This window comes from Protomyctophum bolini (assembly GCF_963924005.1).
Source record: "Protomyctophum bolini genome assembly, chromosome: 3".
Lineage (NCBI taxonomy): Eukaryota > Metazoa > Chordata > Actinopteri > Myctophiformes > Myctophidae > Protomyctophum > Protomyctophum bolini.
Genome location: NC_137864.1, coordinates 52494642 through 52509641, shown reverse-complemented (window position 1 = coordinate 52509641; position 15000 = coordinate 52494642). Strand labels below are relative to the sequence as shown.

At 43.7% G+C, this 15000-nt stretch overlaps 1 protein-coding gene across 1 annotated transcript in view; it reads right to left on the bottom strand.

Annotated features, from left to right (window-relative positions):
- The window catches only part of mad1l1 (mitotic arrest deficient 1 like 1), a 113478-nt gene that overhangs the window by 27932 nt on the left and 70546 nt on the right, over positions 1-15000 (bottom strand). Inside the window, exon 17 of the mRNA XM_080759128.1 lies at positions 9887-10080. Coding sequence (XP_080615254.1) covers positions 9887-10080 — 194 coding nt within the window. The remainder of the gene's footprint in view (positions 1-9886; positions 10081-15000) is intronic.

Below are 15000 nucleotides of genomic sequence, written 5' to 3'. Positions count from 1 at the left end.
TTTTTAATTTGTATCGTGTCTCACAAATGTTCTCTGCAATCCAATTTGTGAACACATTTTATTTATGTTTTACATTTATTGGCCAGTTTCCGATGTCTTTTTCTTTGCTGCACTGCCTAGAAGGCCAGCGATCCTTCATTTGCCTCTTCACAGTTGATGTTTTTGTCAGTACCATTTAATGAAGCTGCCAAGCCGAGGGCTTGTGAGGGATCTGTTTCTCAAACTACAGACTCTGATGTAGTTGTCATCTTATTCAGTTGTGCACTGGGGCCCTCCCACTGCTCTTTCTATTCTGGTTAGATACAGTTTGATGTGTTCTGTGAAGGGAGTTGTACGCGCCATTGTATGAGAGCTTCAGAGTCTTGGCAGTTTCTCTCACATGGAATAGCCTTGATTTTTCAAGAATAGACAAAATTCAAAAGACAACCAGACATCGGATTAGCTAAAACAATGTGCGTTTGCAATACAGGAGTGACGGCTGCTGACAATGGACCGTAATAATAATAATCAGTTCCCAGCTATAATAGTCATTTGACACAGTAATATCGCGACTATATTTCTTCTCAATCGAATGCTATTGTAAGAGACATTTCTAAATTACACAAAACTTTGGAGCCGTACACACAGTGTGTGTGTGTGTGTGTGTGTGTGTGTGTGTGTGTGTGTGTGTGTGTGTACCAGATGGCTATTGTATTTTTTATTTGTTCGTGTCAGCACGAGTGTGTGATTATGTGACTGTGAACTTGCATTGAGAACCTATGGCAAAAAAAGAGATGAAAGCCAGCACCCCCCCCCCCCCCCCCTTTCAGATAGATGTCAGATCTAGTACGAAGCACACAGAAGCCGTAGCTAGAATCTTTATAAATATATGCAAAAATATGCTAACACCGGGGTAAGATTTACTGTCGATGCGACGTTTGAAATGGAAACGAGACAGGCATGTGCATATTCGCGCATATTGACACCACTCGTGCGTGTGTATATTTAGCTCACCCCTGGGAGCATAAGAGGTGTGATTAGCGACAGTGATTAGGTATTTATCCCATTCTGAACGGGAACCCATTTTGGTGTTGGCATCATGTTATGCTTTAGCTATTGAAAAATAGCAGTTCTATTGAAAAATAGCAGGTCTGCTATTTTTGAAAAATCGAAGAACGACTGACATTTTTTAGAATCTGATCTCGGGTCAGAATGGGTTAATCAGACCAGTGTGTGTCCAGTGGAAACCTCGTATGAATCTGATCTCAGGTCAGAATGGGTTATGATGCCACGCTCATCACCAAGATAATAAACACCTGAGCTGTAACTTTCGTCATATATCTCCACCCAGCCGCGGCAGGAATTAATGAAGCACTGACGTGTGCGCTTTACAAAACTTCAGAGCAGATTTTATGATTATTATTATTATTATTAATCCCGGACGGGTAATTCTGCCATTTCTAGTACCAGAGTTAAGCACAGCAGTAACAAGGCAAAAAGAAAATAAGAATCATACCTAGATTATGGATATAATAAGGTATCATCAATGTCGTGCAGAAACCTCTTATCTACTTATTTATTTATTTTACTTTTTTGTGTTTTATTTCATAAATTAATATGTCATACATGCTCATACTACAGCTAGTACTAGTACAGTAAACGTATCAAGAGTGACAACTGCACTTTTCGGGTTTGCAGGTGTGCTACGTTTGCTATTTTTAACATCCAGCTTTGTCCGTGTACCTGTGTACGTACGTGAATGAGCATGAGTGGTGTGCGCATGCGTGAAATTGGAACGAGAGAAGTATGTGACATTGCTGCCACCTGCTGGACTCAAATCAACTGCCTGTATAATGGGAGGTGGACGGCAGCGCGCATGCACGATCCATAATAAAGCTAATCTAACGGAGAGAGAGAGAGAGAGAGAGAGAGAGAGAGAGATAGAGAGAGAGAGAGAGAGAGAGAGAGAGAGAGAGAGAGAGAGGGGAGTTGCACCACTTGGTTCACACAGGTGTGATTTTTTTATTTGAATTTGAACAGTTTTGGACAGAGACGATATTATACTGTAGGCTTGGGTGTCTTCCTTTCTGCATGCCCTGAAGAAGGCATGTTGGCTTGTTTTCATTGTTCCAAGATGAACTAGCTTGGAACAGCTTTTTAAACTGTTTTTGAAGATCTGCATATTTATTCATTTATTTTATTTAGCCTATTTATTTATTTATTTGACTCTGAAGCCCCTCCCCCGTCCAAAGAGCATCTTCCTACACTACCTGTATCAGACTTTAAGGATGCTGCAGCTGTCCTATGTCTTTTTTCTTCTTTGCACAAAGAAAAACAAATTAGAAAACAACTCTATAGTGAGTAACGGATGTAACAGGGTTAACAGGGGCCAATGGAATAAACTCATACATCAATGGAACATCTCAGACGTGGTCGTTCTAGCTAGCATGTGCAGTTAACCCATTCTAGACGGGAACCCATTTTGGTGTCGGCATCATGTTATGCTTTAGCTATTGAAAAATAGCAGATCTACAAGCTCGTAGCGCGCCACCGAGTGGCGCGCTACGAGCTTGTAGGTCTGCTATTTTTGAAAAGTCGAAGAACGACTGACATTTTTAGAATCTGATCTCAGGTCAGAATGGGTTAATCAGACCAGTGTGTGTCCAGTGGAAACCTCGTATGAATCTGATCTCAGGTCAGAATGGGTTAATAGTTATTGGCATTGATGATTCCATTACGATGGCCAAGGCTAGAAGATTATCAAATGGAGCTGCAATTTGAATGCAGTTTGAACTGGTTTTCCTTCTCAAACCTTCCAGTTTATATAATGGGAATGCAATGATACTTTAATTGCGTCTTTATTTGGAATATAATTGCTCTGTATGGGCATGCAATGAAGCGCCCTGATTGAAGCACCAGCATCATTCACGATACTCACGTAAATAATTTGTGTTTTGCGATCTATGTGAAGTTGTGAAGTTCCATCCAGGATTTTGTCTTAAAATCATGTGGATTTTGCGATCCGCATGGGAATGGCATGGCTCCAATGTGGAACTCGGAATTCATGTAAAGTGAGATTTAATCTCTCAAAACAGATTCAGAGCTCCGTAGCATAATTTGCCAAAATAATTTGCCAAAATAATTTGCCAAAACAATTTGCCAAAACCCTAATTTGCCAAAACCCTAATTTGCCAACCCTAATTTTCCAACCCCCTAATTTGCCAAAACCCTAATTTGCCAAAACCTTAATTTGCCAAAACCCTAATTTGCCAAAACCCTAATTTGCCAAAATAATTTGCCAAAATAATTTGCCAAAACCCTAATTTGCCAAAACAATTTGCCAAAGCAATTTGCCAAAACAATTTGCCAAAACAATTTGCCAAAATAATTTGCCAAAATAATTTGCCAAAATAATTTGCCAAAACCCTAATTTGCCAAAATAATTTGCAGACACAATAATGTGTCTGCAGCTCCAGTTACAACATGTAGAGTTAGGCATGTTAGGAATTTAAACAAACTCACGGGTGAGATTTAACTCAAACCAGAGCCCTGCTGATGTCCATTATACATTTAAACTTTAAATGTATAATGGACATCAACAGGGCTCTGGGTTTGAGTTAAATCTTTGTATGGGCATGCCCCATACAAAGACAGTCAGACACCCCTACAGGAACTTTCCATTTCATTGCAAATACAGTAAGATGTTAGCCAAGGCCAGCTCTCCTCTTTGGAGACTATATGCCTGCCGGCACAGAGCAGCATGGTTTGGCTTAGTTTGCACTGTCAGTACTCCGAGAGGTGATAGAAGAAGACATGCAAGTCTTTGAATGTTGGTGTCGAGGGCAGTGGAGAGAGAGCCTCACACTGTGTCTGGTGACTTCATGTCTGGGAAAGACGTGTCGCTGTGCCATCACTGCTGCAGCTGCTCCGTAAAGTACAGTACAGTACAGTACAGTGCTGAGCTGGAAGGAAAGCCTGCCTCCGGGGCTAACTCGGAGGAGGAAGAAATAATCAGAGTGGACTTCAGTAGACCTCCTGCACAAGTGGATGTACTGCAGAGAATTGTCATGTATTTCCCACCCAGCTCCTGAAGACAGTTGACACATTAACCCATTCTGAACGGGAACCCGTTTTGGTGTTAGCATCATGTTATGCTTTAGCTATTGAAAAATAGCAGATCTACAAGCTCATAGCGTGCCACCGAGTGGCGCGCTACGAGCTTGTAGGTCTGCTATTTTTGAATTTTAGAATCTGATCTCAGGTCAGAATGGGTTAATCAGACCAGTGTGTCCCCCCAGTGGAAACCTCGTATGAATCTGATCTCAGGTCAGAATGGGTTAAAAGGGCTGTGGGGAAAGCTCTGCCAGCAGCGCCAACAGTTTCTACTGGTCCGGTTTCAAATCCAGATACCCGTTGCCCCTTTTGTGTGGCAGTGGTGAAAAGACCATTATGATGTACCGGACATATGCCCAGCACTGCCGACAGAACAATACATGGTCAGATCTTTTGAGCGGTGCCTATTCTGACCAACAGCTCTATTGACTGGCCACAGCCGCCACATGTGTTTCTGCATGTCTGTATTTACGTCTGTCTGTCTGTCTGTCCACTCCATTTGGAGTACGGCCTCAACAACTGCAACAGCGCTGGCAGCAAGCCAGCTGTGTTATTAAGCAGCCTGCACCACTCGGTTCACAGTTCACACAGGTGCTATTGTTCTTTGCATTCTGCCAATAATGAATATAATTATCGACAAAACCAGGACACCAGGGTTAGTGGTTAAAGTATGATGCACCTGTCCTGGTGCAGAGGAAGCCCATACTATGAGCTAAAGGGACATGAATAACACTATGTAGGCAATATAGGCATCACAATATCATTGTTTGAGTCAGTGATATCGTTTACTGACCTTTCAAAATGTTCACAGGGTCTGGTATTACCTTATTAAAAACAAGGAATGATTTTGCTGCTACAATAAAACAACTCATGCACACATCTACGCAAATTACAACCGTCACTATGTATAAGTTAAGCATTTCCATCCTCATATAGCCTATAAATCTAGCCTAACATACATTCTCAGCTCATCATAGCGTACCCTTGTTTTCTAGAGTGTAGTTAACTAGACACAGTTCTGATTGCATGCAGACTCATGTTTTGCATGTAATCATGTTCATGTAATAGTTTGTAATAGGTCCGATACATCATCTCCAGTGGAGATTATCTCCCCAGAGTATGGTAGCTTACTAACAGTGCCATGTGCTTTAGCCAGCAACCTCCTTATGAGAGCAATACACTCTCCTTGTTTGTGAGTATAGGATACTGTTGGCTAACAATCAAATGTATAGGTTGTGTGGTAATATGTTAGTACTGTAGGCCAACTATGTTGTGTATGGGTTCAAATTAACTATTGTGTATTTATGTATGTGTCGTGTAGTTATCATTTATTTCAACATGGAGGGATGTTTTTTCAGTAAAAAGTTGTGGAATTACAAGCTTTTGTGTTTGCATGTGCCTGGATGGGGCGGGGCGGTAGAGTATCGGCTGGTCCTCCCTGGTTGTGTAGAGTATCTGCACGCTGGTCCTCCCTGGTTGTGCCAAACAAGCCAGAGACGATATTTTGTCCCAGCTCGTGCCAGGCTACCACATCAACCCTGCCATCCATATTATGTGCATGTCATAATAAACAAATGTTGAGCAAAAAAGGCCAAGCTCACAACATATTGCAGTGCAAAGTGTTGTTAGATTGTAGCAAATTCCGCCAAAAAATAATTAGTGTAGAGGGGGGAAGCAATGGATCAAGTAGACCCCTGGGAGACACTAGTCAAAGATGATATACAGTACTTGTCAGGTGGAAACCTCAAACTGTTACTTTGCAGGATTAAATAAATACAAATAGACAGCTAAATTAGCAGATCTACAAGCTGAAAATGCGTCGCTTCAGACTACCACTTTTGATCATTTTGTGTGACGCCGTAGTGTGATAAAGTAAGGTGTTCATTTATTAAGACACACAAAGTGTAAACAAAATGGAGATAAGATATTTCTGCCAGACGGCAACAATATAGGGTTTGAGCTGCTTTTTTCAATGCTTGGGTTTCAATTCAATGCAGAATCCATCATGAGTTGCAAGGTATATCCACTCTAGTAGTACTGTAGGTTTGCTGCAACCGTTAGCATCGGCATCTTGGTCAACATGTACAAACGGCAATCGTTTTGCAAGGAGGAATTTCAAACCTGGCTTCTACACCGCCTCCTAAGGTCTTCCACTGCTGGCCTGAAAAAAAATGGCAACTAAAAAATACGGGGAAGCAGCTTTTTGCTTCTAGGGGCCGTCGGCATGGAACAAGCTCCCACTGTACCTTCGTCAGGCAGCCTCTGTAGACATTTTTAAAGAACCCACTTCTACAACGTTGCTTTTAATTGAGTTTTAATATGCACGTTCCTACCCTGCCCTGACTGATTTGCTGCATGTGGTGTTTTTATTTGTTTTTATTTATTTTATGTTCTTATATTCAATTTTGTTCTTTGCCATTGTTTTATCATTTTAACTACTTGTGTTTTATTGTATTTTATTTTTGCCCTGTGAAGCACTTTGAGCTACATTTATGTATGAAAGGTGCTATACAAATAAAGTTTATTATTATTATTATTACAGTACCTAACCGCACCACTCTACAATGCTGGATGCCACTGCGGTATGTCTCTCCTGCAGTGGCAAGAATCCACTATGCTCACCCACTGAACAATCTGGCTCCTCCCTGCCTCTTCAACCTCCTCCAACTATACATGCCCCCCCCGCTCCCTCAGGTCAGGGCCTTGCCGTCCCCCGTCCCCCCCCCCCCGTTACAAAATGATCTGTCAAAACCTCTATAATTGGTGGTCTAGGACTCTCTAAAATCAGCACCAAAACGAACATAATAACGCTCACAAATTGCCTCGCCATCAGCTTGGAAAAATAAGTTGGAGATCGCTCTGAATCAGAGGTTCTCAAAGTGGGGTTGGGGGCCCTCGGGGTTACAAATGGACCCTTACAAGTCTGTAACTGAGTTTTTTTGTTAGTTTTCTGAAATGAGAAATGCACTATCAGTAATACATAAAGGTAAGATTTGCACAAAACTCAAAATGTGCCTTGTTTTAATTAGCGGTTGCGTATGAAAAAGGATGGCGGTAACCCCCAAAACCAAGTAGAACAGATATCGTCTCTGTAGGGGTGGAAATGTCATATCTCCAAAAGTAGCAGATCCACAAGCTCCAAATTCGAGCTTTTGGATCTGCTACTTTTGTGTGACGACGTGTGTGGGAGAATGTAGATGTGTGACCCTGTAGTTAGTGTAGTATGACGAAGTAGGGAATTCATTTACATTTAAGTTAAAATATGGAGATACAAGTGTTCTGCCTGCAACGATATACAGTACTCAAAACAAGATAATGAAATGGTGTCACACACCTATACCCAATTTCAGCAAATTCATCATTAAGCTTAATCATTAAATTGCAATAATAGCAATGTGATTAGCTGTAAAAAAGGTGTTAAGTGTTAATTAGCTTGCTAGAGTAACGCTGGCAACAGACGGCGACTCTGCTCTAGCACTGCAAGGTAGTGTAAAAACGCAATTTCAAAGTCAAATTTAACTTAACGGACCATTTAGGCTAACCTGACGCTGCCAGATCCAAAAAGCTTGCTACACAAATTTGTTTCACAGCTTATTGGGATCTGGGATCGTGGAAGCAAATTCGATGACGGGGCTGTTCCTTTTTTTCCAAGATACTTGGTAGATGATTGGATGGGACCATCTGTCTATCACCGTGTGGGCGTGCAAACACTCATATTGACGTGTCTATATAGCTTCACATCCGGTTTCGCACATATCCCGCCCTTAGCTCACGCTGATTGGTTCGGTACGGAACAGATTGGTGTTAGCTGAACTCCCTGAGAAATCCCAGATGGAAGCTGTGTTGGGGAACATGCCCAATACCGCCCCCATCTGGCAGCGTCAGGTTACATTTAGGCTGGATCATGAGCAAACACTAACCTTAGAAAATAACTACCAGCATTGAATCTAACGATTCACCACTTCAACCTGAAAGCAAAACCCACCTGCCCGAAAGATTTTTTTACCTGCCAGGGGCAGTCGTGCAACTCTTAATATTAACGCCTGCACTGCAGGTGAATGAAATCAAGATTAATTTACATTCATAAGGGTCTACTGTATGCCATCACGCAGTACAACTTTTAGGGACTTGCCATTTGTAGGGGCATCTAATGATCGATATGTACTTATTATGACGTTGGGCAAGCTCTAAAAGTGTGAAAAAGAGATATTTAATTCCACCACGTCTTTAAAGGGGAGTTTGTCTTTGCCATGAGGGTAATAGTTGGGTCTCTTATGTAGTCTTGACTCAGGAGCTAAAAAAATACTACTGACTTGACTCACACACACACGCACACACACACACACACACACACACACACACACACACGGCAGAGAGGGCCTGTGTGTGTGTGTGTGTGCGCGCGCGCACTTGCATGCGTGGTTGGTATACTGTTCTCCTTTACGTGACCCAGTCAGACACATGACTATAACAATGCCGAGAAATTGCACCGGGAGCTCAGCACAGGAACCGCGGAAGGAAGGGGGATTATATAAATGCCCCTGGAGGTCTCAATTCTCCGCTCTACGAGCACCAGCGATGTCGGGGGGGGGGGGGGGGGGGGGGGGGGGGGGGGGGGGCGGCGGCGCTATCGCAACAGACGCAGTGAGTAGTGACCCGTGCACATATTGCCAAGGTCGCCCGGCGTTTGTTCTGCGCTGTACCACTTCCCCACAGCAGAACCGCATGTGCATGCAGACGGTGTTGGATGACTACATCCAATCCATCCATTGGAACAGACTACATGTTGTCTCAGTAAGACAGCTCTCCCCCCTATCAACAAGGAGTGAGACCAGTGTCCATGACATCAGAGACAACAGGCTCACTGCTACAATCTAAAATATCTAAAACCACATATTACACACATAAAGACCCCCAGGAAAGTGATCTAAAGCTCCTAAACGTCATTAACATATATTTCTTTGCAAAAAGGGTGAAGTGTCCCTTTAAGAGCATTCACAGGCACCGTGCAGAGAGGAGCGAGGCTGGAGCGCCCACTTGGGGAAGCGGAAGGCTTCCAGTTTGATTCCCCGGATCCCCCCCTTGTGTCTGTGTTGAAGTGTCCTTGAGCAAGACTAGCTGCAGCCCCTAAAACTGCTCCAGATGAGCAGGTTGGTGCCTAGTGCCGTTTCCTCCTGCCATCAGCAGCATATCAATGTGTGTGTGTATGTGAGAGAGAGAGAGAGAGAGACAGAGAGAGCTGCACTGTGAAGCACTTTGGATAAAGAGTGCTATATAAATGCACCATTTACCATTTCTTTTACCATTTGAACAAGCATGTGGGTGTGCCTGCATATTATGTACTGTATAGGCAGGCAGGAAGGCATGTATGCATGTTTTATTTGACCTTTATTTATACGGGCAAAATAAAATCCCATTGAGATACAAGATGTCTTGAGGGAGCCCTGTGTGTGTGTGTGTGTGTGTGTGTGTGTGTGTAAATGGTAAATGGTGCATTTATATAGCGCCTTTATCCAAGGCGCTTTACATAGAATGTGCATTACATTCACCCATTCATACACCGATGGCAGCGGAAGCCATGCAAGGTACCAATCAGCACATCGGGAGCAATTTGGCGTTCAGTGTCTTGCCCAAGGACACTTCGACATGTAGACAGGAGGAGCCGGGATTCGAACCGCTGACCCATGGATCATTGGACAACATGCTCTACCTCTTGAGCCACAGTCGCAGTAGTGTGTGTGTGTGTGTGTGTGTGTGTGTGTGTGTGTGTGTGTGTGCTCCCGTGCGTGCGTACCTTCTTGAAGAGCAGCGAGTCGTCCATCTGCTCGGCGTACACGGAGGTGAGCCTGTAGTGGTTCTCCGTGGTCGGGTCGATCAGGTAGCCGGTCAGCATGTAACACACGGTGCGGAACTCCTGGATCTTCTGCTGGAAGATCTCCTTCAGCCGGCGGTTCTTCAGCTCGGCACTCTCCAGCTGCTTACGGAGGTCTGCAAAGCACAGGGATATACAAGTTACGTTTGAGGGTTCCTAAATGTGACAGGGGCCAGCAAAAAGGGCCTCAACTGGATTTTTACAGATTACAGATTATTACAGATTATTAAAGTACAGAATGTAAGCTTTCATATGATGGAAGGAGATATGACCATCTAAAACTTGTTGAAACACATAACAGATACAGATGCAAAGTAGAGAAATTTTCCTGCAAAGATTCATCAGGTTTTAGCACCTCTGGAATGGGTGTGACAATAGATGCTTGTCCACACCCCTAATGTCTTGCATAATCACTCCCCCACCCACTAACCACTCCCCCACTAGGTTACCTGTCAATGACAGTTGAGTGGACACACTGTTTTACTTGAGTTAAAGTAAAGAAGAAAAAAAAAACGATTTTATTTCGACCATTTCATTCTGGCGAGTTGAGGACCAAAGTGCTGGCCTGTGTCACAAATGTTCCCGTCCCCCACCACCACCGCCTGAAACATTGCCCTAGAGGCCATGCTGGTGTTTACTCGCTGCGTAAAGTAGCAGAGTTCTACTTTAGTGAGTAAAACTCACTCATGGGGTCACTAAGAGTTAGCAATGTGCACATTTTGAGATAACTCCAGAGCTACCGGAACCAAAAATGCAATGCCTCAGAAAGACAGGGCGAACTGGAAGACAGTTAGCCTCAGGTCTGTGGGCGTTGATAGTAGACCAGGCAAAGTAAAAATTGTTTCTGTTGGGCTTAAACCTCTTATCTATTTTCTCTCCTCTATCTATATTTAAACTTTGTAGGGGTTTTTTTTCAGACAAAAGCATCGAAAGTAGCAGATCTGCAAGCTCGAAACGTGATACGAAGCGCTTTGCGTTTGTGGATCTGCTACTGTCGCTATAGTGTAGAATTTGATTCCTGAAAAGTATAACTGTTTTGGACGTGTGAGGTTTTCTACCCGACAGGCGATAAAAGGGTCCAATAGTAGCTAACTGGATAGTAGGAAACACAGACTTGAATCTCCACACAGCAGAACGCTGACTCACTACACATCCCTGACTGACTCATGCAGCAGTTCACCGACGGCTCTCTGCATGGAATAATGCTCTGCTCTGCTCATCTAATCATTATACAGGTTTAGAAACACTGTTAGAAAGACAGTGGTGGTTAAATCACTCCACAGGCCTCTCTCTCTCCTTTCAGCTGGAAGTGAGAAAGCATGGTGACAGTCAGGAGGAGGCAGGGATACAGGGGGCAACTCGAAAAGTAGCTGAACGTCATTTTGATATCAGTAACCCTCCTTTGAGAGACAGCAAGTTTGTCCGAGTGGTGGGTGCGCGCCCACGCACACACGCGTGCCCCCCCCCACACGTGCGTGCACCCCCCCCCCCCCCCCCACACACACACACACACACACACACACACACACACACACACACGGGGGGGGGGGGGATCTGGTACTTGTGATGCTTTGGTGTGACGTCAGTATGTTGTAAATCATACGTAAGTAAATTCAAATATGTAAATAAGAGGTTTCCGCCCAACAACAATGTATCCCCGCAGCTAAGAGCTAGTGGCTAATGTAATGTACGTTCAGCACAACCGTAACGCATGTTCGCCAACCTTAATCCGCTCGTTTTCCGCATGTCGGTCCAATGGTATGTCGGAAAAGTGTGCACACACCCCCTGGAGAGGGAGTCTGGGAGATAGGTGGGTTATTGCGAACTCAGTGAGCACTTACTATGAGACCTAGCAGATCATGTCTGTCTGTGTGTGTGTCTGTCTGTCTGTGTGTCTGTCCCGCTATCCAAATATGGAGTGTGTTGCATCAGCAATCACTCAGCTCCATATATGGGCACAAAAGGGGCCAGGTCCACTCAGCTCCATATATGGGCACAAAAGGGGCCAGGTCCACATATACAGTAACAGCGGGACAGACAGACAGACAGACAGACATGATCTGCAGGGTCTCAGCTGCGTTCGCTTCCCGCGTTTGCGCGTCTTACTGGTTGCTCTAGGTCTAATAGTGCAGGGGCCAACATTGGCATTTGGACAAATTGGTACCACCTAAGGTGACCCTAAATAATTTGGATTTTTGTATTCCCATTAGGGCTGTCAAATCATTACATTTTTTTTTATCAGATTAATCACAGCTTCACAATGAATTAATCATGGTTAATCACCATTCGAAGACTATGTCCATAATATGCCATGTTTTCCTGAACATTGTTGTGGAAATGGGAAGCTAAATGACAGAAAGCGGATATGAGTTTTTATGAGTTCTTCCTCATCTGGATTTAACCACAAGTTTGCAACAGACCTTTGTATTGAGAAATAAAAACACTTTTCAATTCAACCCACATAAATAAACAAACTCAGTTCACCACAGTGCATAAACCCAAAGTCAACAGTTCAGAATGGTTGAAAATAAAACAAACAAAAAATATATATATTCAGAAACTCCTAACACCACGTCAATTCATTTGATTTCAACCCGGCCTTTGCAGTTGTTGCACAATAAACCATCACAATCCCCTTCCCAAGTTCATAGATAAAGAAAATAAATAAGACTTAAGTACCACAGGCTTGTCCGTGCCCGGCAAAACAATGAATTGTCCAGATCCCAAAACTTAAAAAGATATGACACGCAACGCAACGAGTGTCAAAGAATGAATAAGACCGTCTGACCGTGCAGGGCGGCTTTTAATGTCCCCCCGAAAACAACAAAACAAGAGCCTGAAATAAAAGTGCAGCTCTGTGGGGAAGTTGTCTTCAACGAGCCAGAGACTACGCCACTTTATTGGACTAAACGCAGTGAACTAAAAGTGACGATCGAGGGACTGGCTTCCTCGTCCACACACCTAGGTCCAACGCTGAACGAACGTCCCTCTCTCGCTCTGTCTGTCTGTCTGTCTGTTTGTCTCCACACACCTAGGTCCAACGCTGAACGTCCCTCTCTCGCTCTGTCTGTCTGTCTCCACACTCTGTCTCCACACACCTAGGTCCAACGCTGAACGTCCCTCTCTCGCTCTGTCTGTCTGTCTGTCTCCACACTCTGTCTCCACACACCTAGGTCCAACGCTGAACGTCCCTCTCTCGCTCTGTCTGTCTGTCTGTCTGTCTCCACACTCTGTCTCCACACACCTAGGTCCAACGCTGAACGTCCCTCTCTCGCTCTGTCTGTCTGTCTGTCTCCACACTCTGTCTCCACACACCTAGGTCCAACGCTGAACGTCCCTCTCTCGCTCTGTCTGTCTGTCTGTCTGTCTCCACACTCTGTCTCCACACACCTAGGTCCAACGCTGAACGTCCCTCTCTCGCTCTGTCTGTCTGTCTGTCTGTCTGTCTGTCTGTCTCCACACTCGCACACCAGGCCAAATCAACGGGGCATTTAAAACAGGCGGTTGACAGGGGTGAGCGACAGGCGTCATGAACTGCTCGGGACCATTTCGGGCTGTCACAATGCGTTAATTGCGTTAAATATTTTAACACAATTTAATTAACGCAATTAATGAACAGCCTTAAGTCTCAAGTTTATTATTTTGGCATGACACATCTTCCAATTTTCATTATGCTTTAAGTAGCATGTGATGTGTCAGACTAGAGGGTTTTCATGATTCTGAAAACATTCTAAACATTAGTTTTGCACGAAAAACACTCCTTGGGCTAAAAACAGCAATAGCCATCATCACAAATGTGACAAGGGTTAATAAGGGTCATCACATTAATTTGGGCACATTTGGGCAAGTGGCTATGGCCGTATTTAGACCAAGGAGTGTTTTTCGTGCAAAACAAATGTTTGGAATGGATTCAGAATCATGAAAAACCCCATGTTTGACACGTCACATGCTACTTAAAGCATAATGAAATGTGCCGTGTATAGGTTGTTAAATAATGGTATGGTCACATATAACTGGCGATAACTGGCATTAAGCTACTGAATCAAATCAAATCAACTAATCAAAATATTCCCGAGCGCAGCTCAGCATTCCATACTCAGCCTATATGCACAACCCATTGTTATAATTCCAAGTGGTCTCTACACCCCGTGAAGAGTATATTTTCATTGGGTGTATAAGTCATGTTTTTTATATGCCTTTATCAAACGATATGGAGAGAGATGGAAGGTAATGACCAAGCCCTGTTAGCCATGCAGCCTATATTCCATGTGCACTGAGCAGTGGTGCGCTTGTTAGGCCTACGCTCTCTCAATTAGGGATTGTCCCAGCGGTTCATTTCACTGATGTGTACAACCTTTATTCAAATAGTTCAATTCATTAAAAAAGTCCAAACCTCATTTGAAAGAATATATTCAGTATACTGTATGAGAGCCTTTTAAAATGTTTATATTATTGGAATTTTACACGGCACAGTCTGTTTGCACAAATCTGGGTCAAATAGCAGCCTAGTTCCTTATAAATTCCTGGGGTCCAAATCGATTTTGCATATTAACAGCCCGGGCTACAATTTGGAAAAATATGGGTATATTATTATCCTCAGCAAGGTAAGCAATTGCCAGTTTGAGGAAAACCTTAGCCACATTGTGTAAAAATGCGAGCACTTGTACTTTTTGAATTTTGAATACAGGCCTTTTGCTTGTAACAGAGCATTTCTGCATTGTGGTATCGGTACGTAATTAATGGGAGTATTTTTCTTCACCACTGAATGCATTCTGTGATGGAAGCAGGAGCCAGACTCCCCGATATGACGTGTGCTATGCCCACTGCCGTCATCAAATCGGATTAATTTAAAACATCCGACACTCCGAGTACAACGCACGCACCCACGCGCACACACACACACACACACACACACACACACACACACACACACACACACACACACACACACACACACACACACACACACACACACACACACACACACACACACACACACACACACACACACACACACACACACACACACACACACA